Below are 25,645 nucleotides of genomic sequence, written 5' to 3'. Positions count from 1 at the left end.
GCGAAGGGGTGCGGAGTTTTCGGACATATACAAAAGAGCTTTAACACATAACCGGTACGGTTATCTATTAGTGGACTTCATTCCATCAACACCCGAACTGTTATAGCTCAGAACAAAAAATCCTTGGAGAGACCAAATACCTAATCGTGTACAAATATGACTGAAGAACAGTTCCAACTGCTCAGGAATTTATATGAGAATGTAACACAACCTAGCTGTTTTAGCAGTGTGAATGCGCTACACAAAGCAGCAAAAAAGGAGGACAGGAACATAACTAAAGCAGACGTCACAGGTTTTTTACAGGGCCAGCCACCATACACCCTGCATAAAACCACATGCAAACGTTCCTTAGGAGGAAAATCATATCTTCCAAACCTCAAGCGGTGACCAGACCTGGCCGACATGTTAAAACTCGGTCCACACAATGAAGGTTATAATATCTGCTATTCTTCATCGACCAATTTTTGAGGTATTTACGCGTCCTCCCTCTGAAAAAAAAGTGTGTCACAGTGCGCGATGCTCTAAAAGTGTTTTCAGAATCTAGCGATTTTTCAGAACTTTCCCATCTGAACAGCAACGAAGGTAGGGAATATTATAACAAACATGTGAGGAAATATCTAAAAAGTAGGAACGTGTTGTTATATAGTGTCTACTCGCGGGAAATTGTAGCTTCTATAGTTGAAAGGGTAACAAGATCCATTAAAAACCGAGTATACAGATACCTTACACACAAGAACACATTGAAATATATCGACGTTCTGCAGGACATAGTCTAGCGCTATAACAACTCACCGCACAAGAGTTTAGGGAATGGGCAGACGCCCAAGGAGGTGCATGTGATGAAGACTACAGTGGACAATAAAAGTCAGTTCTTGAGAATGTATAAAAATGCCCTTCCAACAACGGAGACACAATACACATAGCTGACGAAAACCGGAACGCTGCTTTCAGGAGGGGGTATACAGTTCAAAACACTCTAGAAATTTTTAAAATCAAGAAGCTTGTCACTCTGCAAAATCCTAAAGTTTACATCTTAGAAGATTTAGCAGGAGAAGAAATAAAAGGTACATTCTACAGCGAAGAATTAATACCTACCGAATTGCCTGAAACCTACAGCATTGCCATCTTAGGGAGTAGGAAGCTAGGCAACAGAACACAATATTATGTAAATTTAATTCATGGGTCGACGAATCCCAAATTGTGCGGACGAGTTGTAAAAAGGAAGCTTTAATATGTAAAAACAAAGAATTTATTTTATTTATCTCCAGTTTCTCCCCCTCTGAGAGGAGTAGAGTAATTCCCACATTAAGCAGAGCATTTATCGCTCCCATATCCAAAATATTTAGAAATTTTCTTCACGGTAATCTGACCAGAGAAACAACCCTCAGTAAAAAGCTCAGAAGGTGTAAAACGGAAATCCGTCAAGTATTCTTGAAAACAACAACGTTAGCAGGGAAGAAAAACATATTGAAGGGTCACAAAGGGGGCGCTATTCTGTCCGTATTACTTCCTTTAGCAGCCAGTTTGATAGGAAGGAAGTCTTTATAAATGAGAAAATTAAACAAATTAAGGAGTTCTACGTTGTACCAGCCATCATGTATGAGAGGTTAACAAAAGGTCAGGAAACTTGTGGTAACACCATAGGCAATAACAACAACAACAACGTTAATAACCATATCATCAATAGCGATTACAATAATAATAATAATAACAATAATAACAGCATCAATGCAGGCAGTGAAGACAGCAGTGGGAGAGGTAGGGTAAACACAGGTGCAGGTGACATACATTCCTCTTAATGTGCAAAGAACCACAAATTTTCCCATGAATGCTAAAACATTTATACCTCCACCTCATTTACCTCCCGGTGGGGATGACCGTGTGAAGAAGGGAGAGCCACTGATTTTGAATGTGCTCAATCGCAAAGTTACCCACAAAAGAGTAAATCCCGACCTGACTAGTGTTATTCCTATATTGTTCAAAGATCATCAGATACTGTATGTAACAGCCTTAGTTAATTATCTGCAAAATTCTGGTGCAATTGAATGGAGTGAAGAAGGATACCTGTCCCACCCGCTGAACGGATATAACATTTTAGATATGGCTGGAGAATTTTAAGCGAATAATAGCAACATACCCAGTTACAATTATATAATCAAACATGGAGGTATTAGTGAATGGATGGTGAGAAATACCACTATAAAAAGATAGATAGAAGCATGGCACAATTCGGTTAAGAAAGGAGGTAGCAGATAAATGAAGAACATGGTAGCAAAGAAAAAGGGGGATATTTAGCTGCCGTACTGATGAATCACAAAATTATCAGAGGTGGACCCGTTCAATCATGTGGGTGTGATAAACTTTCGAAGGGAACAGTTGTATCGTTGTACAGTAGGGCCTCGATAATCGCGGGGGATAGGGCCCAGAACCCCCCGTGATAAGTAAATACCCGTGTTATCCTGGTACCCCCCCCCTAAAAATTGCTTTAAACTGCCTACTTTAATAATTAACCAACCCAAGACCACTATTTCAATGTTTATAACTGCCTACTTTAGTTCAAGCACCAAATATGTCTTCAACTATCACCTTAAACTAAATTCAAGACAGTTTCAAAGTTATTCTTTCCTATCTTCAATTTCCCCTTCATCAGATCAGCAAACAAAAGCATATTACGTTTCTATTTTCATGATTTGGCTGCTGCACCAAACTAAAGGTACATAGTATATCCATTTTCTGAATGAACATATTTATGATAAAAAACATGATTTACTGTAAAGATTACAGCACCCAACTATAATATTAATGTATAAGCAGCAAAATACAGCAATAAAAATCTAGTTTTGTCTTTTGTTTACATTTAGAATCAGCTGATGGACGTTTATTACTGAAATAATTATTTTGGAAAACAATTTAGTTGCTAGAAGAAACGAATTTATTAATGGAATTATTATTATTTTTAACTTTGTACATAATAGTTTATGATATTATGATACAGTACTTTCCATATTTACATTGAGAGAGAGAGCGAGAGAGAGAGAGAGAGAGAGAGAGAGAGAGAGAGAGAGAGAGAGAGAGAGAGAGAGCAGCTTGGGATGAGAATAACTGTTGAATAGCTTGAGAGAGCAGCTTAGGACAAGAGTACTGTTACTAGCTTAGCTCGAGAATAACGTAATGAAATTTGTATTTTAAATATTTTTATGGTGACAAGAAATGAAACATGGATAGTGATAAGATATTCTCCTTATAATGTTTTAATGTGATAATCATTGAGTCAACTATAAAAGTTGTATTGAAGCAGTTTCGTAAATCACAGAAAGAATAAAAATATGGCAACACATGTACATACAAATGTCGGGGACCATTTTGTTCTTTTATTAGGATAATAATAGATCAGTATTATAGTTTTTTCTGAGAGAGAGAGAGATTTTGCTATTTACATTCATAGTATTTGAAAATTTGTAAACAAGTGTATCCTAAAAATGAATTTAGTTATGAAAAGAAGAAGAAAACACAATAATTAGTGAATCTTGCTCTATGATAAAATTCGCGATTTCGTTAATTTTCCGGGATATACGTAGTATTTGGGCTCCACAAAAAAAGTAAGTAAAGTGATTTATGACAGAATTTAGAGGATACTTACGTAAAAATACATGGTAGTTTGTAGAACAGTGTAACCACTATCACATTGTGTAAAGATTGTATGTAAGAACGAGACTAGGTTTGGTGACGTCATGGTGGTCATATGTATTTTTTTCGTGAATGAATATACATTTATGATAAAAAAATAGTTACTGTACTGCTTAGAGTACTATTCTGTAATATTAATGTAATCACATCAAAATAAAGTAATCATTGAATGCTGTAAACATGTAAAGTGTATTTTTTGTCTTTTGAAAAATGCATTCCCCAAGGAATTATTCCTTGAAGAGGCTTTTTATTATGAAGATATGCCAATAATATATAAGATATGCGTTTTATTATGAATATATAACAATAATATATAAGGTAAAAATGGTTTTATTTCGTTTACGCTTCGTCGCCGATCGCAAACAACAATACAATAATCTATGACAATTATCGTTTGTATGACTGCAGTGTTCAGAGAAGTTGATTACGTTATACCAAAACAATAATGAAGTTCGAATTGAAAATTAATGTTTTCCTAAATGTTATTACTACTGTAATTAAACTACTACTATTAACATTTCTAAAAGGTTAAGAATGACAAAGGTGCTGTTAAGTGTAACTCAATGTTTACATTTCTGTTGGCCCCTCAACTACAAGTTGATGTCAATGATGTGGAATTATTCCATGAATAGGCTATATATTATGAAGATATGCCAATAATATATAAGGTGAGAATGGTTTTATTACCTTTATTGTCAGTTAATATCATAATGTGAATCTGTTCATGCATTTGCTGGTTATCGGAACTGGACGAGGCTTAGCCTACCACGATTCATACCAGCGATATAGACTGAGAAGTGGTCCAAGGAAAAACCTGTGATTAACTGAACCCGTGATTGCTGATCCGCGACTAAGTGAGGCCCCACTGTATTGCAAAATTATCAGAGATGAACCAGTCAAATCATGCAGGCGTGATAAATTTTGAAGGGGGTGGAGCTTAGCATGAATCACAGCGGTGGAGAGGAGAGGATATATAAACCCTGGCAAATTTAAGAGTGCATTAGTGTAATTAGGCTTTTTCACCTTGCAAGCTCACTTAAACGATCTGAATATAGAAAAAGCTTTAAACGCTGCTCTAGTGGTTAGGCCTATCCAATATATATTTTATAAGATTTTATATAAAACATACGTTACTGGGTAGAACGAGGATTCTATTTTAATAGATCAACCGTTCAACACCTGTATACCTGAAAAGATTACATTAGCTATGGTTGGTATGCAAAAGTTTTCAGGGAATTACACGGCCAATACCACGGATTCATACCAGTGATATAGACTGAGAAGTGGTCCAAGTAAAACCTGTGATTAACTGAACCCGTGATTGCTGATCCGCGACTAAGCGAGGCCCCACTTTATTGCAAAATTATCAGAGATGAACCAGTCAAATCGTGCAGGCGTGATAAAATTTTGAAGGGGGTGGAGCTTATCATGAATCACGGCGGTGGAGAGGAGAGAGGATGTGGAAACCCTGGCAAATTTAAGAGTGCATTAGTGTAATTAGGCTTCTTCACCTTGCAAGCTCACTTAAACGATCTGACTATAGAAAAAGATTTAAACGCTGCTCTAGTGGTTAGCCCTATACAATATATATTTGATAAGATTTTATATAAAACATATGTTACTGGGTAGAATGAGGATTCCATTTTAATAGATCAACACCTGTATACCTGAAAAGATTACATTAGCTATGGTTGGTATGCAAAAGTTTTCAGGGAATTACAGGGCCAATAGTTTGTACTTTGGCGCATACGATTTGAATAGCGTGCACATCACTGTTAATGGAAATACACTGTATAATAACTGTCATTTTCCTAACACTGTCAAGCAATTGTTTTACGAGACGCAGAAGTCAACAGGAGGTGGTCATGATAACCTCATCACCTACGGCAGTTTTAACAGCGGAAGGGCTGTCTATTGTTTTAGCTTCGTCAAGGAAGAGGTTGAAGATTCAATGCCAGTTGAAATTTCAGCTAGTTTGAGAATATCTATAAAGCTGGGAACAGTCGCACCTCATCCTTGCATGATTTTATTGTTCGGAGACACCAAGGGTATTTTAACAATTGATTCGGATAGAGTCGTTCAGTGTGATGTTAGGGGTTAGGAGTGATGGATACGAAAGAAATTGAGACTCCTTTACAAGGTGCGCTAGGGAGTGTTATTAAATATTTAGGTGTGTTTCCTTCAGATGAAGTGGGTACCTTCATTATACCTGTGAATAGAATTAAACCGTTAGTTATTAGTATATCTAATAATCTGCCTTCAACTTATAGTATTGATGTTGTTGGACACTGAGTGTGTTTTTATATTGAATGTTCACCTAGGGATATAATCTTCTTTTTTGACAATTATGGTATAAACACTAAAATTTATTCAGGATTTGTCCTTTGCCAGTCCATAAGGCCGATACAGCAGGATAATTCATTCAAGTGCGGTTTTTACACTGTTTTCTTTGTTCACTGTACGTGTCATAGAGGGTTGAAACCAGTTTGTCATTAATGAACGTTGTCTTCTCACCGTGTCATTTGGAAAGTAATGACAGTTGGGTGACATAATACTATTTCAAGTATTTCAAAAGGGTGAAATGTTCTCATTGGAATTCTGGTGATAAATGGGCTGTCACATACAAGGAGTGTATGGATTCGTTAAATAAAAGGTAATAATCGTTTCTAATGTTGTTAACCCTTAAACGCCCATTGGACATATTTTACGTCGAGATAAATTGTCTGTCGGGTGCCGATTGGACGTATTTTACGTCGACATAGAAAAGTCTTTTAAAAATTCGCGGAAAAATACTTATAGGCCTACCAGCCGAAAACTTTTGAATCATGCGCCTTGGGGGATGCTGGGAGTTCACGGATCAAGGTGTTGTTTTGTTTACAATCGTTACGCAGGCGCGCAAGCGCGAATTTCTTTCTTATCGCACTAAAAAGTATCAGTGACACATCTCAGAAATTATTTCGTCACTTTGACATAATTTTTGCACCATTTTAAATTAGCCGTTACATGGAGTATTATATATGAAAATGTGCGCAATTTCATGTAGAATACAACAAAATATACTCATGATTGTAGCTTTTATCAGTTTTGAAATATTTTCATATAAATAACGATAAGTGCCAAAATTTCAACCTTCGGTCAACTTTGACTCTACCAAAATGGTCGAAAAACGCAATTGTAAGCTAAAACTCTTATATTTTAGTAATATTCAATCATTTACCTTCATTTTGCAATAAATAGGAAGTCTCTAGCACAATATTTCGATTTATGGTGAATTTATGAAAAAAAAAAATGTCCTTACGTCCGCGCGGTAATTCTTCCGAAAAAATCATACGTGCAATTGTCGTAATGTTTGCACCATTTTAAATTAGCCGTTACATAAAGTTTTATATATGGAAATGTGCGCAATTTCATGCACAATACAACTAAAAACAACCCATGGTTGTAGCTTTTATCAGTTTTGAAAAATTTTCATATAAATAACGATAAGTGCCAAAATTTCAACCTTCGGTCAACTTTGACTCTACCAAAATGGTCGAAAAACGCAATTGTAAGCTAAAACTCTTATATTATAGTAATATTCAATCATTTACCTTCATTTTGCAACAAATTGGAAGTTTCTAGCACAATATTTCGATTTATGGTGACTTTATGAAAAAAAAATTTTCCTTACGTCCGCGCGGTAACTCTTCCGAAAAAATCATATGTGCGATTGTCGTAATGTTTGCACCATTTTAAATTAGCCGTTACATAAAGTTTTATATATGAAAATGTGCGCAATTTCATTTAGAATACAACAATAAATAATTGAAGGTTGTAGCTTTTTTCATTTTTGAAATATTTGCATATAAATCACGATAAATAGAAAAAAAACCACGTTCGGTCAACTTTGACTCTACCGAAATGGTCGAAAAACGCAATTGTAAGCTAAAACTCTTACAGTCTAGTAATATTCAGTCATTTATCTTCATTTTGAAACAAATTTGAAGTCTCTAGCACAATATTTAGATTTATGGTGAATTTAAAAAAAAAACTTTCCTTCCCTCCGCGCGTGGATTCTCCGCCGCAAATCTCCGAAATGCGTACGTCGCATTCTTGGAATATTTACTCCGTTTCATATTAGGCGTTTCATAGAGATTTTATATGAAAATGTGCGTAATTGCATGTAGAATACAAAAAAATATAATTGAAGGTTGTAGCTTTCTTTATTTTCGAAATATTCGCATATAAATAAAATATAAAAAAATTCTACATTCGGTGAACTTTAACTCGTCCGAAATGGTCGAAAACTGCGATTGCAAGCTAAAACTCTTACAGTATAGTAATATTCAATCACTTATCTTCATTTTGAAACAAATTGGAAGTCTCTAGAACAGTATTTAGATTTATGGTGAATTTTTGAAAAAAAAAAATTTTTACATCCGCACGTTACGAATTCATGCATCATTTTGTGATAATATTTTCTCTGTGTTGCTTTGATCGTTTTACAATGTGTTATATACCAAAATGATCGAAATGTAGTGTACAATATAATGAAAAAAAAAATTAACTCGTTAGCTAGCTTTAACTGTTTTGCTCACAGCGCGATTTGAATACAATTATATATGAAATTTTGTTTTTGCGCAATCATATATCGCATTATTTATATATGATAATGATATTATTTTTCATTTCTGATGGTTGCATACTAAACTTCAGGCAATGACAAAAAAGAAGCCAAAAATGAATTCTTAATCTTGAAAACTAAGCGCGCTGTGATTTAAAAAAAAAATATATTTTTTCCGCTTCGGCGCTCACTCCGAGACCCCTTCGGCATACGGGAGACGATTTTTATTATACCCCTTCGGCGTTTAAGGGTTAATATACATCATATAATTATTTTTTTATTTCTTGCAAGAGTTTGGTTCTTGTAAGTCCTGTTATTTCTCTTCCTTAGGATGAGCGGGAAAGGAGGGGTTGTTCCACACGGGGCACAGGCGAAGGACGAACGTCAAGTGGTACAAGATAATGAAATTTGAAGATTGTGGATTTTTATTGTAAAATTATTTAGCATTTTGAGGTTGGTGATAAGGAGTCGTAGCGGTATTGTTTTTGAATGCGTCTCGGGAGAAAAGGGTGAATCTGACACTTGTTAATGTGTACCGGTTTATTTAATAAAAATATGTGAATGGTCATAATTGGTTTTTATTACCCTCATTCTTTATTCTTCAACCTTCCATAGAGTTTCATTATGTTAGGTTATGGAGTTTAGAAATCTTTTTGCATTCATACTATCACGTGATATGACATGTTGTGCACCTGGCAGTGAGTCATGGAGAAAATAGTGACTGTAGTTGCTTATCTGAATTTGAATGGAGTTTAGAAATCTTTTGCATTCATACTATCATGTGATATGACATGTTGCGCACCTGGTAGTGAGTCATGAAGAAAGTTAAAATTTATTTTACTCGTATTCATATCTTTTCATATACTCACTCACCTGGTCTAATTAGGTTAGGTTAAGGGACTTAGAAGAATTTTTTCACTCAGTGGGTTAGGTTAGGTTGGGTTAGGTTAAGGGACTGAATTTTTTCACTCATATTCATATTTATGTGAAATGGTGGTTTTTTCATCCATAGGGTATATCTTGAGCCAAAGTGGGGTTGGGTATTTACAAGGGGTCGAGCGAAACCATGGTTCTCACCGTCCGAAGAGTTCTATATGAGCCATTTTTGGGGTTCTTTTCTGAACTAGAGCGAAATATTAGGTGGTTTTCTCATGGAGTCGTTAGTGGTCAATGTACATAAGGTTAATTAAGATAAAGGCTAGCTTATGGGGCTTATCGCCGGTAAGACAAATTGGGGGTCAGGTGTTGAGCTTGGACCGAAATGATGTCTTTTTCCCTACTGCTTTCATAAATAAATAAATATTAGAATAATTACCTACATATCATTTGCATATTTTATCACTATACTATATTAAAGCAATATAACAAAATAGCACAGTGCAATATTACAACAGTAATAGAAATAACAAAGAATCGAAATACACAAATAAAGAAATTGAGTCAATTACGATTAGCAGGCTACTGGTCTAGTCACTAGCAGCGACAGAAGGCTACCAGCGAAACAAGGCTACCAGCGAAACGGTTAACTACCTAGTCAGTAAGTTTAATTCAGCTTACACTCGAAGCTAAATCCCTTTGTAAACAAAGATTTGTATTTGTGCAGAAACAAATCTACAATTATCTGTCGAGAAGAAAATGCTTTTGAAAGTTATAGTATTTTTGTTGCTGATTTTACACATATTTTAACATTCAACAACTAAGACATTTTCTTGTCATTAAGGTAGAAGTCCAAAGAACATGCTTTTAAAATATTTATAATTTTTTGCTGTTTATGTTCTATTCATTTTAGAAACTGAATTTGAGAATTCTTACTTTTCTGTATAATTATTGTTTGAAACTGTTAATTACTGTTTGGGTTTAATTGGACAGTTTATGTATAAAGGTATTTCTGTTGTTGTGGGTTATTAAGGAAGAGGTGTAAATGACCATTTATGACTAATTGAGTTTGTATATTACTTGTTGTTGATTGTCAATGATTATTTAAGATGTTCTCTTGGAGAGTGGGGAGTACGTGTGGTTAGTTGAAGTTAAGCCCTGTAGGAGATTATTACCTCTCCACCAAAGGATCGTTGTGTGTCTGTATCCATTATGTATATATTATTTTTTAAGTAAAGAAGAAAAAAACCAAGTCTGTGTTTCTTTACTGCCACAAGCTATCTAGGCAGTATGGAGAGTAACTTCGACTTGAAACTGATCCCTGAGTATGATGGCAGAAATGCACAATCTGTTATGGAGTGGCTGGAGAAGTTGGAGCTGGTTTGCAAGCTTCGGAAAGTTGATGACGTGGCCAGTGTGATTCCTCTGCGGCTTACAGGTGGTTCCTTTGCAGTGTACTTACAGTTACCCACAGCAGATAGGAAGAAGGTTGACAAGGTGAAAGAAGCATTGTTGGCTGCGTTTGCTGTTGATCCCTATGTAGCCTATGAACAGTTTGTCAGTAGGAAGTTGCACAGTGGAGAGGCACCGGATGTCTACTTAGCTAAGCTACGTCGACTCGGATCCCTGTTTGGAGGAATTTCTGAAAAAGCTCTTGCATGTGCTTTTGTAGCTGGACTTCCAGAGAGAGTTCGTCAGCTGTTGAGAGCCGGGTCTCGCATGGAGGCCCTCGATCTGGAACAGATTTTGGCTCGGGCACGGGCGGTACTGAAAGATGACCTTCCTTCTGTTTTAGTGGAAACATGTTTTGGCGCCACAGGAAGCTTGGGTTCTGTGCCAGTAGAAACAACAGTTCAGAAATGTCATGTATGCCTTGGACCAAATCACTTTGCCAGGGACTGTCTTGCTCGCAACCGAGTAAATGGTCGATTTCAGAGAAGGGTAAAGTGCTATCGGTGTGGTGGAATGGGGCACATTGCGTCAGCTTGTCCGGGAAACGAGCAAGGAGAGGAGGCATCAGCGCCAGCCTCCTCTCCCCAAACCCACTGAGTAAGGTGCTGCCAAGTACTGTTTTGAGTGTAGAGGGTCTTCAGTGTTGCGTGTTAGTAGACAATGGGTGTTCTCAAAGCATCGCTCCATGTTTTTTTTTCATGCCCTGTAAGGCATGGAACAAGTGCGCAGTTAGCATGATAACTGTGAGTGGGCAAGAATGGGTGTGTGAAGGAATGGGCGTCGTGCACTTGCAGCTCAGTAATGGAGCTACTGCCAGCATTTCTGTATGTGTAATTACTCTAATGCCCCCAGGGTGGTGTACGATTTGGAATGGAAGACACTCTTTTTTTCTGCAGCTGCTGATGTGATGGTGGGGGTGGATGAGCGTGATTTTAGTGCAATTTGTGATCCTGTGATTAAATGTTGGACAGCTACATGGAAATGGTCTGAGGGCAAGGAGCCTGGCATCCTGGAGAATGGAGTAAAGGCATATTCTGTACCTCAGGAGGCAAAGGACCTGTATGAATCAGAGCTACAAAGATGGGTGAATGATGGCTGGCTGCTTCCGTATGATGAGAATAAATATGGACCAGCAGGGGCTAAGGGCTTATTCCCCACCCTCATGGCTGTTGTACAGCAAAATAAAAAGAAGGTGCGGCCTGTACTGGACTTCAGAGAACTGAATACGTACATTGATGCATTTACAGCAGACTCGGATGTGTGCTCAGACAAACTACGTGAGTGGCGCAGGCAAGGAGTGAATGTATCTGTAGTAGACTTGGCTAAAGCTTACCTGCAAATAAGAATCCATGAGTCTCTGTGGCCATACCAGACTGTATATTTCAAAGGCCAGAGGTATTGCCTGACTCGACTGGGGTTTGGCTTGAATATTGCTCCAATGGTAATGAAATCTGTTTTAAACTGTGTTCTCCTTCAGGACCCAATTGTAAGAAAAGGAACATCAGCTTATATTGATGACATCTTGGTGAATGAAGAAAAAATTATTTTGTTTCTTTTAAGGCCCCAGCCAGTTTGGGGTAGAGGAGCATCTTAGAAATTTTGGGCTAGTAAGTAAAGCCACACCAAAGACTTGCTGAAGGGGCTCGAGCATTGGGCCTGAGAGTTTGGGGCGGGAGCAGGAGAGTCTTTTTTGGAAAAGGGACAATGACCTGGGCGATGCACCAAGACAATTGACTCTGCGGCAGTGTTCTCATACTGTGGTAGACTGTAGGCCATTACCCTGTTTGTGGCTGGCTGCGAGTGGCGGTAGCATTCACCAAGAGAAGAGTCAATAAAGTCTGAAGGATGGACGACGTCATTAATATGATTACATCAAAATGTGTTTGCAGGAACTTCTGGGAGAAGGTTAAGAAGATGACCCTGTGAGAGGACAGTGGAATGTCACCGGTGACAAATTCAAGATCTGGGTGGATGCTAGTTCTCTTGCACTTGGTGTTGCAGTGGAAGTAAATGGTTCCATTGTGGAAGATGCCAGCTGGCTGCGGAAAGACGACTCTTGCCACATCAATATGGCTGAGCTAGATGCAGTCATTAAAGGATTGAATCTTGCACTGGCTTGGAAGACACAAAAGGTGGAATTAATGACTGACTCATCTACTGTGCATAGATGGAATTCAGATGGACTTTTAGGGAAAAGCAGATTGAAGACTAAGGCTGCAAGTGAAATGCTCATCAGAAGAAGACTAGGAATAATCTTGTCATTGATAGAAGAGTGTGACCTCCAGCTGTCTATTACACTTGTGTCTTCTGCCAATCATAAAGCTGACAGTTTGACACGTGTACCTCAGCGCTGGCTGAGGGACCTTGGTTCATGTCACCAAGATGCAAAACTTGTGTGTGCTTCTGTTGTCCCTGCCATTAGTGATGGAATTAAGGAGATCCATCATGCTGCTGGTCACCCGGGTGTGAGAAGAACTCTCTATTTTGTGAAGAAAGTCCATCCAGGAGGGTTCCCACCAGGCGGCAAGTACAGGCTGTTGTCAAATGCTGTGAGGCATGCCAGTCAATAGACCCGGCCCCAGTGAAGTGGCAGAAGGGTAGTCTGGAAGTGGATAGTGTGTGGCAGAGAGTTGGCATGGATATTACTCACTATGATGGATGGCCATATCTTACTCTCATTGATTGTGGACCATCTCGATTTGCCATCTGGCGTTGGCTCCATTTTCAGACCAGTGAGAGCATCATCGGGTAACTTGAGACAGTGTTCTATGAACGAGGAGCGCCGGAGGAACTGTTAACTGACAATGACACTGCTTTTTGCAGCAAACTATTTGCTGACTTTGCAAAAAAGTGGTGCGTGCATCTTAATTTTAGATGTGCTTATGTTCCATCAGGAAATGGTATAATTGAGAGATGCCATCGAACTGTTAAAGTCATTGCTGCAAGGAAAGGCTGTAGGATTGCAGAGGCTGTATATCTGTATAATTTGATGCCTCGTGATGACTGCGACTCAACGACTGCCCCTGCCAGTATGCTCATCAGAGGGTCCGAGGAGTGGATCCATGCACAATGACAAAGTGGCAGTGAGTGGCCCCTACAAAGCAGGTGATGATGGTGTGGGTAAAAACCATCCAACATGCGATGCAATATGCAATTTGAAAGAGGCAAGGTTACGCGAGTTTTGTCAAAACAAGCTGTTGAAGTCAATGGAGTTCCACGCCATGTTAGAGATCTTCATTCGTGTTCTTCACAAGGATTGATATTGAGTGAGGAAACTACTGATGCTGAGGATGAGGAGCTTCTTATACAGCTTCCTGTTCATGAAGATGAGGGGGAAGAGGAGATTCAGGCACTGTTTGCTGAGTGCAACGCAATTTCAAGACATTCAACAAGAGTTAGAAGAGCTAGAGTTTGTAATAATGTGAATGTAATTCAGGGGGGAGTGTATAATTATTGTTTTGAAACTGTAATTACTGTTTGGGTTAATTGGACTAGTTTTATTTTATAAAGGTATTTCTGTTGTTGTGGGTTATTAAGGAAGAGGTGTAAATGACCATTTTATGACTAATTGATTTTGTATATTACTTGTTTTTGTTGATTGTCAATGATTATTTAGATGTTCTCTTGGAGAGTGGGGAGTATGTGTGGATTAAGTTGAAGTCAGCCCTGTAGGAGATTATTACCTCTCCACCAAAGGATCGTTGTGTGTTCTGTATCCATTATTAATATTTCTTTTTTAAGTAAATAGGAAGAAAAACCAAATCTGTGTTTCTTTACTGCCAGAAAAAAAAAAAAAATAAAAAAAAAAAAAAAAAAAAAAAAAGAAAAAAAAAAAAAAAGAAACATTTTCTTAAATTCTACTGTCTTACTCACTGTTTACCGTTTCGAGAATATTAACTCCTATCTCATTCAATACTCATTGACACATTTTTTGTAAATTGGCTGGACACAGAAAATGATTTTAAACATGATCGGATTTTTTATGGCTGATTTTGGGCACACTTGAATAATCAAAGCTAAAGACTTAAGGAAAATATTGTTAAATGTTACTCTCCAGTATCTCTTATTGTTACTTTACTTTCCATTGTGATGGCCTGGTACTTGGCTACACAAGCTTCATCCCCACTGCTCCTCTCATGCTTTACAACAGACATCATGCAATCCTGAGCTTAAAATAATCACTCAAGTGAGCAAATATGAACTGAGAGGCATAACTGTTTGTTGAAAAGGCTGCACCTTATTAATCTTGTTGTTGGCTTCTGCAAGCCCCCACGAGGCAGGACAGGAATGAATTTTATGCACCACTGCAAAAGTTAAAATTCTGTCGTAATTTTTAATTCTGCGCTTAACTAAAAAAGGGATTTTGACGTAGGAAAAATCTATTTCTGGGTGATTGGCTCGTGTCGCCCTATGAAAGTATCCTTAATATCATTCTTTCTAGGGCAAAATTTTTTAATCTAAAAAATTAACCAGAGAAAAGAAAAACAAAAAAATTTTTAAGAAAATGTCAGTAAAACTGACTCACTCACTCTATAAAAGAAGTGTCGGTATGAGAATAGGGCGAGTGGGAACACTACCACGAGTCATCACCATTTAGACCTTCCAATCTAAAATCCCCACCAGAGAGAGCTGATACTAAGGGTGATGCGGCCGCTACTACTACTACTACCGACGCCACGAACAGCAGCGCCCCTAGCGTCATCCTTAATCTATGACATCTTGTCCTGCAGGGTGGGTAAACAAGGACAGGGTGGGTTTCATAGGGCGACACGAGCCAATCACCCATAAATAGATTTTTCCTACGTCAAAATCCCTTTTCTGGGCTCAGCCTCGTGTCGGCCTATGAAAGAGTACCAGAGAAACAGACAAGATGGGAATAAGGACAAATGAAAAAAACAGTTGTAAAAAAGAGGTATATATATAAGTGAATCAGGGACATTACACAATATAAACTAAGTACTTTAAAGCTAACTTATCCTAAACAATGACATGATAAAGAAAGCAACAATATAAAGTACTTTAACATTAACTTATATTAAACATGGTAATATCCAGTAAAGCAATGTAAAACTTAACACAATAGATTCACTTAAGTAAGATATTTACATAATATACAAACACATTGTGTCCTACCCTAGCATAAAAATAAGGGTAGGGACACTGAAGTACATTATAAGTACATAGTGTGGATGTCCCTAGCAAAAAAATAAGGGACAATCCACCAATATGATCTCAGCGGCTAAGGCTAGAGTATCCGAGTAGCATGGCGATGGGGTGAGGCATGTTGGACGAGGTAGGTAGAAAGGAGACCTGGATCTATACTATGACTACTATACAGAATCAGGAGAAACAATGTTTCCCGCTGCTACTGCAGAAAATTTTAAGATTCCAAGGACTTTAGGTAGTGACGTTTAAAGACTGTCGGAGATTTCCATCAGTATACTTTTTAAGATAATGCAAAGTTCTATGTTGAAAGTAGTTAATTGAGGTGGCTACTCCTCTGATGGCATGTGCTTTAGGAAATGAATCAGGATTGGCTTGTTTAATGAAGTAAAGGATCTGTTGTCTAAATCCTTTTACCGATAAAGTACCACCTTTTTCTCTCTAGAGAGAACCTGAGGATCTTGAGGATGTGCGATATAGAAAGGCTCTTAAAGTTGATACTGGGCAGAGAGAAGGATCTTGCGGAAGTGGGATGACTTTCCAAGGAGCCCACCTTGCAAGAGGATCCTCATTTTTAGCCAAAAAACTACGATCCGGAGCAAGCAGAACTTCTCCTGAGGGGAGGAATTCCAACATGACCCGCATTCTCTGGATAGAGCCGACAGTTCTGAAATTCTAGCTCCTGAAGCTAGGCTTAATAATAATAACGTCTTTCTAAGAAGCATTATGAATGTACAAGACGAGTTTGTCAGTATCTGAAGCTAGTTTGAGGACATCATTTAAGAACCATGAGATTGCAGTAGGCCTTTGAGAAGGTCTAAGTCTAGTACAGGCTTTAGGAATAGACGTAAAGTAAGATTCTGTTAGGTCTATCTGAAACCCAACTGAAGATCTTCCTCAAAGCTGATTTATGAGTAGTAATAGTGCTAGCTGCTAAACCTTTTTCAAACAAGGATCTGAAAAAGGATATTGCTAAGTTAACTGTCCATGGTTGTAGTGGTTTGATTCTTTCAGGAAGGATGCTAATTTTTTAATAGCTGAGTCTATTGTCTAATAGTTGACTCTCTTTTCTTATCTGATTCTAGGAAGAGGATGTTTTGTGGATCAATGTTAGCATCTTTGTTAGCCGCAAACTTCATGAAGTCCATAAAAGTTAGGGTCTGAAGAATTCCTGAGGAAGCGAACACAGTCCTCATTGTACTGATTGTGACAGCTTGGGATTGGACTAACCGTTGAGGTCGGAGACCCAATTCCAGAAGCAGAGGATACCAGTTGCTCTTGGGCCAGTCTGGAGCAATCAGAGCTACTAGTCCCTTGAAAGTCCTCAGCTTGCTCAAGACTTTCAGAAGAAGATTCACTGGAGGAAAGACATAAATTTTTCTCCACTGATTCCAATCTAACGACAGGGCGTCCGTGGCATAAGCCAGAGGGTCCAGGTTGGGGGCCACATAGCAAGGGAGCTTGTGGTTGTTTGTGAAGCGAAGAAGATTCACTGGAGGAAAGACATAAATTTTTCTCCACTGATTCCAATCTACGACAGGGCGTCCGTGGCATAAGCCAGAGGGTCCAGGTTGGGGGCCACATAGCAAGGGAGCTTGTGGTTTGTTTGTGAAGCGAAGAGATCCACTTGGAGACCTGGGACTCTCCTGCATATCCACTGGAATGACCTGTCGTCCAGGGACCATTCTGATTCCAGAGGGGGAACCGTACCGGGAAAACAAAAAAAAAAAACTCTCCAGGGACCATTCTGATTCCAGAGGGACCGACCGGGACAAAGCGTCTGCTATCACATTTCTTACCCCCGCCAGGTGAGTGGCGGACAGATGCCATTTGTGTTTGTCTGCTAGAGCAAAGATGGCTATCATGACATGGTTCACATGTTTGGATTTGGACCCTCCTCTGTTGATGCAATGAACTACCACTGCACTGTCCAAAAACTAGTCTTAGATGAGACTTTTTCGGGGGAAGAAGTCTCTTCAGGGTAAGAAATACTGCCATTGCTTCCAAGACGTTTATGTGGAGCTGGCGGAACTGAACTGACCAAGTCCCCTGAACCTGTTTGAATTGAGAATATCCCCCCCACCCGGACAGGGAGGCATCCGTGTGAATGGTTAACACTGGAAGGGGATATTGAAGGGGTACTAGTTTGGCCAGGTTCTTCACTTTTGTCCATGGACGGAGCTGATTGCGAAGGATCTGTGGAATTACTGACAACTTGTCTCGAGATTTGGCGTTTGCTCTCGATCGCCAAACTCGTTTATATCTTTCAGCCTTGCTTTCAGGAGGATCTCTGTCACTGAGGCAAACTGAAGAGAACCTAGGATTCTTTCCTGGTTTCTCCTTGATGTCTGTTTGCATTTGAGAAATTGTTTCACAGACTTGGCTATTTCTTTCCGTTTGACCACCGGAATTGACAGATTGTGGGAAGACAAATCCCATTGGATTCCTAGCCACTGAAAACGAGACTCTGGAGTAAGTCTGGATTTTCGTTTTGTTTATCTGGAACCCCAGATGTTCCAGAAATTGAACTACCTTTTTCGTGGCTTTGAGACATTCCTCCGATCCTGTTGGTGCCCAGATCAACCAATCGTGCCGAGGTATGCTGCTACCATTATCCCTTGAGTTCTCAATTGTTGAACCACCACTTCTGCTATTTTCGTGAATACCCTGGGGGCTACATTCAGACCGAAGGGCATCACTTTGAATGAGAACGTCTGATTTCCTAGTTTGAAGCCTAGGAATGGGCGGAAGTGCCTGGCTATAGGGATATGATAGTATGCGTCTGTAAGATCGCATGGGAGCATGTGACGGCTCCTGGGGAAGTAAGGTCCTTACTTGCGAGATGGTAAGCATTTTGAACTTGTCGCAACGAAAATGAAAGAGTTTAGCCTTGACAAGTCTAAGATTACCCTTCTTTTTGTTGAGCCTTTCTTTGGCACGCTGAATAAGCGACCTTGAAATTTTAGATGCTTGACTCTCGCAATAGCTCCTTTCTGAAGGAGTTTTCCCGTCGCGTAGTCTGTCAATTCCTTTGATGGTTCCTGATAAAATGATTTGATTGGAGGGGGATCTTTGATCCAACTCCAACCCAATCCCTTGGACACGATGCTCTGTGCCCATTTGCTGAACCCCCACCTGTGACGGAAGAGGAACAGCCTCCCTCCTACCTGGGGAGCCTCACTGTTGTTGGGCGGGTTGACCTCCGCGCCCTCCTCTGAACTGCCTTCCCCTTGCCGCTCTCCCCTGTGCCACGCTGGCGAAAGTGGCCTCTCGCTCTGCTACCTCTCGAAAGCCTATTAAAGGGAGGGTAAGCCTGGCCTTCATACATAGGGTTTGAAGGCCGGCGAGACTGCGTAGGAGGTTGAGGGTTGCGACTGAGGGGACAACAGGAGGATGGGTTGGGCCTGTTTTGAGGTTGATGGTTGTCCCTGTTGGTAACTGGGACGGCCTGAACGAATGGCTGCTGTTGCTGCTGATGTTTCTGGTAAGGCTGGAACCTTTTACCAGACTTCTTGAGTTTCTTACCAGCAGCAGGGGCGGATTCTTGTTTCCTCTTAGAAGAGATGCCCCACCTAGCTCTAAGGCTCTGGTTGAGCTAGCAGCCTCATGGAGCACCTCATTCACAGCGGACTCTGGGAAGAGGTCCGCCCCCACATGCTGAAGCCAGGAGTCTATTAGGTTCGTGCCTAATAGTGCACTCCTGCAGAACGTGCTTTCGGCAGTTCCTCCTAGCTTGGAAGAAGTCGAAAGCATCCGTCTGAACTGTTTGGAGCTGAGACTTGCCAGAATCTTGAATAGCGGTTCTGTGCCATACGATAGTGCCGCCATTTTCAGTGATAATTAAGGAGTTGAGGGCCCTCCCAAACCTAGTTCGAGCATCGAACTCTACCTGAATCAAAGTATCAGGCAGCCTTGGAAGCTTTTCGCCAAACTGGTCCATTGCGCAGTCTGCTTTAAGTTTACCAAGCGTGAATGTTGGCAGGCAAGTTCTCCCACAATTCTCCAAAGGCTGGAAAGAGCGGAGAAGTAGAATCCGCTTCCCTCAGCTGTGGCATGGGCTCATCCTTGAGGACTGCCTGAAGAGTCGCTTCCACTATTTTGGTAGCGAACGGAAGAGAAGCCTCCTCCTCCGTCGCAAAAATAGTGAAAGGACTCTTGAAAGCCTGGAGCTTAGTGTTGGTACAGCTCCCAAGTCCTCCCAGGCAGTGAACCCATTCCCGCTGTGCGTGCTCTCTACTATATACACGTTTTTTCTCGGGAAATCTTGTCCTCCCTAGTGAGGGCCGCCACGGTCAGCCTAAGCATATCCAATGAAAGGCTGAGTCAATCCCGGAGGTATAAAACTCGAAGTCCTCAATCCTTCGAGTTCCACATCCGGGACAGAGATCATATCGTCCTTGAATGGAGCGTAAGCGGCCATCTCTCCATGGGTTAGCCATGGGAGAAGGCTGGTACGACTCATAGGAGGTAGCTGGAGATGCCGAGCAACTGCTACTGGGGAGATTGGATGAGGAGCCTGAGAAAGCCCAGCTTACTCGTCCTCATTCTCTCTAACTCTGTTAGAGAGATCTTGGATGGATTGGCCCAACTGACTAAGGGTGTTTGACAGCTGCGCAAACATCTGTTCAAACTTGGTTCCGAGGGCGGAGACCTGCGAGCCTACCATCTCTCCTACCTGTTGCATCACCACTGCTGAGAAGGCAGTGGGATCAAAGGAGCTCGGTCCCGCTACTCCAACCGGCGTTGCCGAGTGGATGCGGTGGAGGCCGGAGAAGGCATTGGCTCAACTGGAGCGCGAGCCTTCTCCTTAGAAGCCTTGCTTCTAGAGCTCTTGGAGTACGAAGAGCTCGGCTTAGCCTTCACCGCGTCAGCATAGGAGTCGAAGACTTCTTTACTGAAGAAGACGACGACGACTTCTTAGAAGTCGTCTTATGGAGGGTCTTCTGTTCTCTCTGTCCCTTCACCTTTGGGGGTACAGAGAGAGCGGGAGAGCGGGCAGGGATCTCAGATCCCGTAAAGCCTTGAAAAGAAGCCAGTAGAAGGGACAGGAGAAGATCCAGGAGCGCCCAAGGAAAGACCTTGGGCGCCCGACACACCTACCTCAACCAACAAATCCTCCGCCCCTACCGCCATAGGCTCGATGTTCAGGTCCAAAGTTGCGACGTCTGGGACCTAGGCTCGTGCGTGGCCACGGACCCGAACGACTGCTGCACCTCTTGCTGTATGGAAGCGATGAGAGGGGCTGCTGATAATGGGTATCAACGTAGCCTGTTGATTTGTTGCCGCCGGGGAAGGATCTGAACGGCCAGCTTTCTTATCTAAGATGTACGGCTGGCCCTTGGCGGCGTTCTTCCCGAAGCCGCCACCCAGCCTTCAGGGTTGCTAGGGCGACTTCCTTCACAGCGGCAGCCTGAAAGAGAAGGCGAAATGAAGCTTCTAGTGGCGGGGATGGGGTTTAACAAGCTTATGACTAAGTGTTATTAGTAATACGATAAAGAAGTCTAAATCGACTTACCCCCCCCACCAGCTGACTGACAAGGTCATAGCAAATGGTGCAGGCTTCTGGGTGCCAGACGATCATGGCGTTGTGGGTCGTGGCACACGGGGCGTGAGTCCTGCACTCATCGTGGGCGCAGGGGTCGTACAGCGTCGCGTTACACCCCAGGACCTGACAGTTGGTAGCCTGTAAGTGGAAAGATACATAAGTATCAGGAGTAACAACTTACAGCCTAACAATTGCTGCCGCTGCATGCCGGAGCGTGAAAGGTAGATTAAACCAGAGCCCCGCCATAATACGTGTGGTAACTAGGCGGTTTTGGAGTTGTCTAAGGCTACCGCCGGAGACAAGAGAAAATATTCCAACCCCAGGGTGTTGGTGGTGAGCCATGAAACCACGACGGAGAACGACGGAGATGGTATACACACAGTTAGATAATACTAAAATTCACCGTAAAATTAGGGTACATCCTTATATTTATAACGAAATATATATAAATCTTTTCCCCGTCTACTAGAAAGAGTTGCCCGTGGGGGGGGGGGGAAGAAGCAAGCTCTCCTCCGGTAGCGGGAAAAAGGCAGATATAGTAGGCAAGCAATAGACCACTAGTAGTGACCACCCCGCCCGCTGGCGGAGCCAGACGAACTATAACCAAAGGGGCCCCGGCTGCAGCGGAGGCTCCGTTCGTTACAGTAGGGGAAAGGTGGGACTGAGCAATGGGGGGGGGGGTGGCCTACTCCTCCCCGTCCCAACAACTACCCGCTCGGTGACCCGGTACCCGAGACAAGTGGTCGCCCTATACCCCAGCTGGGAGGAACTCCTGGCCTCCTCAGAGAAAGAGGGAGGAAGGCTACTGAGGTTGTCATGGTAACCAAGGAGTCCCCCAGACCCCTCCCTATACTGGTAGGGAGGGAAGGGGAAGGGTAAGGTGCTATGGAACACGTGACCGCAAGTGGCCTAAGCCGCGATAGCAACACAACCGTGGAAGGGCCACGTGAACCAGACTGTACCAACGCATGGGACATGCACCTAGGCTAGCCTAACACCCTAAATAAAACTAAAATTACATCGTAAAAGGTGGAAAAGACACTTTTAGTAAAAGAAAAAGAAGCCCCAGGAGGCAAACTGTTCCGAGGAACAGTTGACTACTCGGAGCCAGCGATAGCCGATGAAGAGCAAGAGCCGGGATGCTGGGCCAGAAACACAGAATAGCCCTAAATACCAAACTAAGAGAAATGGTAAAAGGGCTGTCCTAGCTATAAAAACGATGTAAAAAACGATGAACGTGATATAGTAAGCCCATAAGTATAAGAAGTCCCAGTATGGAAGACCGGGAATTCTTAACATGAGGCGGCATGGCGCCGCCACGAGTCGACCGGGAAACCGTATATGACCTATTAGAAGGAAAATACTGGTCCCTGGAAGACTAAAATACGGTAAAATACTACTTATGAGGCACTTAACTTAGCCGATGCGATGGCAGCACGTTCCATGGTGAATAAGGAGATAAATCCAAGAAAACACGGCACGAGAGAAAAAAAGCGTACAACGTGTAAGTCTAAAGATTAAGGATGACCGCTAGGGGCGCTGCTGTCTGTGGCGTCAGTAGTAGTAGTAATAGCGGGCCGCATCACCCCTTAGTATCAGCTCTCTCTGGTGGGGATTTTAGATTGGAAGGTCTAAATGGTGAATGACTCGTGGTAGTGTTCCCACTCGCCCCTATTCTCATACCGACACTTCTTTTATAGAGTGAGCGAGTCAGTTTTACTGACATTTTCTTAATGTTGTTTTTCTCTGGTAATTTTAGATTAATTTTGCCTAGAAAGAATGATATTAAGGATACTTTCATAGGCCGACACGAGCTGAGCCCAGAAATAGTTTTAAATACACATGGAGGTTCGTGTCTTTAAAAGTTCATAAATAACGTCTGTATAACAATTTTCAAAAGAATAAAGCCAAACAGACTCCATAGAGCAAAACTTACTTGGAATCATCATAACTGTGCACAAATATTAAGTTAATAATGATTTTCATGGTCATAAATGTCATAAAATATTGTACCTGGCACCAACATAAAGTGGACACAGAAGGGCATTAACAATGCCATGGGCATGATGAAGAGGGAGGCAATGCAAAATGGTGTCACCTGAAGTCCAGCCCCATGCTCTGTGCAGGCAATTCATTTGAGACTGCAAATTTTTATGGGTTAAGACAACACCTGAAAATCAAGGTTTAGAATTAATTTTCATGATGATGATGCTGACATGGGCCATAAATGGAAGAATAATGAAAGAGTTTAGTTGAAGGACTCATTTTAAATTATGAGATTAGCTGGAAATTCATTAATTCATTAAAGTTTATTGGGCTTTGCAACTACTGGAACTAACAAATGCAATTATGTTAAAGCTCAATTTTTAATTTTTTACCTGATAAAGATAACCCACACTACACACGTTTAGTCATAATAAAAAAAAATCAGAAATTTTTCTCAACTCCATTTCCACAATTAATGCACTATAGTTATAGCAAACAGCTCTACAATGTGTTGACAACCAAAATATTTTAAATGAATACTCATACCTTACCCAACAGGTAAATGCTGAAAGTTATCAATACTATTACTATGTCATACAAAATAACAATATTGTAATAATAATACAGTAATAGTAACAGGCTAAAGTAAAAATATTTAGAGGTAATTACTATTAATAGGTCTAGGTAAAAATATCTAAAGAGAATAATTGCCAAGTCCTGTCTAACTTTCTGTTCATGGATCTTCAGCTACAGTGTGACGGCCCACAAAAGGAAAAACTGCATTCATCCTGGGTTTATATAATTATATAGTTAAAAAAAATTTTAATTCTTTTCCCTACTCAGTGTTAATTTACAAGATCTACCGTTCTTATGACTAACAGTTAGTCATCCCTTTCCATCATGACCAAAACCATCTTGATCTCTGAAATCTTGGTCTATTATCCTGCTGCTACTAGATATCATATCTTTCCATAATTTCCTTCTTTGTTATCAGATCTTCAAAGTGTATTCCTCTGGAGCACCCAACAATAAAGGGATTTTGACGTAGGAAAAATCTATTTCTGTGTGATTGGCTCGTGTCGCCCTATGAAATATCCTTAAGATCATTATTTCTAGGTAAAATTAATCTAAAATTACCAGAGAAAAACAACATTAAGAAAATGTCAGTAAAACTGACTCGCTCACTCTATAAAAGAAGTGTCGGTATGGGAATATAGGCGAGTGGGATCACTACCACGAGTCATTCACCATTTAGACCTTCCAACATAAAATCCCCACCAGAGAGAGCTGATACTAAAGGGTGATGCGGCCGCTACTACTACTACTACCGACGCCACGGACAGCAGCGCCCCTAGCGGTCATCCTTAATCTATGAACATCTTGTCCTGCAGGGTGGGTAAAAGAAAACAGGGTGGGTTTCATAGGGCGACACGAGCCAATCACCCAGAAATAGATTTTTCCTACGTCAAAATCCCTTTTCTGGGCTCAGCTCGTGTTGGCCTATGAAATAGTACCAGAGAAACAGACAAGATGGGAATAAGGACAAATAAAACCCAATAGTAAAAAAGAGATATATAATATAAGTGAAATCCAGGGACATTCACAGTATACAAACAAAGTACTTAAAGCTAACTTATCCTAAACAATGGTATGATAAAGAAAGCAATCAATATAAAGTACTTAAAATTAACTTATATTAGACATAGTAACACATAATAATGTAATGGCAAAACAATAAAGAATGATTCACTTAATTAAGATATTTACAAAATATACAAACACATGTGTTCTACCCTAGCATAAAAATAAGGGTAGAAACACTGAAGTACATTATATGTACATAACGTGGATGTCCCTAGCAAAAAAAAATAAGGGACAATCCACCAATATGATTCTAGCGGCTAAGGCTAGAGTATTCTGAGTAGCATGGCAATAGGGTGAGGCATGTTGGACGAGGTAGGTAGAAAGGAGACCTGGATCTATACTACAACTACTATGCAGTGTCAGGAGGAGAAACAATGTTTCCCGCTGCTACTGCAGAAAAAGTTTAAAGATTCAAGGACTTTAGGTAATGACGTTTAAAGACTGTCGGTGATTTCCATCCAGTATACTTTTTAAGATCCTCAAAGTTCATATGTTGAAAGTAATTAATTGAGGTGGCTACTCCTCTGATGTCATGTGCTTTTGGAAATGAATCAGGATTGGCTTGTTTAATGAAGTAAAGGATCTGTTGTCTGATTCCCCTTTTACTGATAAAGTACCCCACCTTTTTCTCTCATAAAGAGAGAACCTGAGGATCTTGAGGATGTACGAGATAGAAAGGCTCTTAAAGT

At 40.6% G+C, this 25,645-nt stretch overlaps 1 protein-coding gene across 2 annotated transcripts in view; it reads right to left on the bottom strand.

The window, feature by feature from the left end:
• Window positions 1–23,517, bottom strand: part of LOC135222580 (malonate--CoA ligase ACSF3, mitochondrial-like) — a 405,816-nt gene extending 382,299 nt beyond the window's left edge. The window contains exon 1 of one of the 2 annotated variants that reach the window (XM_064260655.1): window positions 23,340–23,517. In XM_064260655.1, coding sequence (XP_064116725.1) covers window positions 23,340–23,461 — 122 coding nt within the window. In that variant the 5' untranslated portion in view covers window positions 23,462–23,517. The remainder of the gene's footprint in view (window positions 1–23,339) is intronic. The other variant, XM_064260654.1, reaches the window with a different exon arrangement.
• Window positions 23,518–25,645: the final 2,128 nt, after the last annotated feature.

This window comes from Macrobrachium nipponense, chromosome 8 (assembly GCF_015104395.2).
Source record: "Macrobrachium nipponense isolate FS-2020 chromosome 8, ASM1510439v2, whole genome shotgun sequence".
Taxonomy (NCBI): Eukaryota; Metazoa; Arthropoda; class Malacostraca; order Decapoda; family Palaemonidae; genus Macrobrachium; species Macrobrachium nipponense.
Note: the sequence above shows the minus strand (reverse complement) of the source record. Positions and strands in the feature narration are given on the sequence as shown.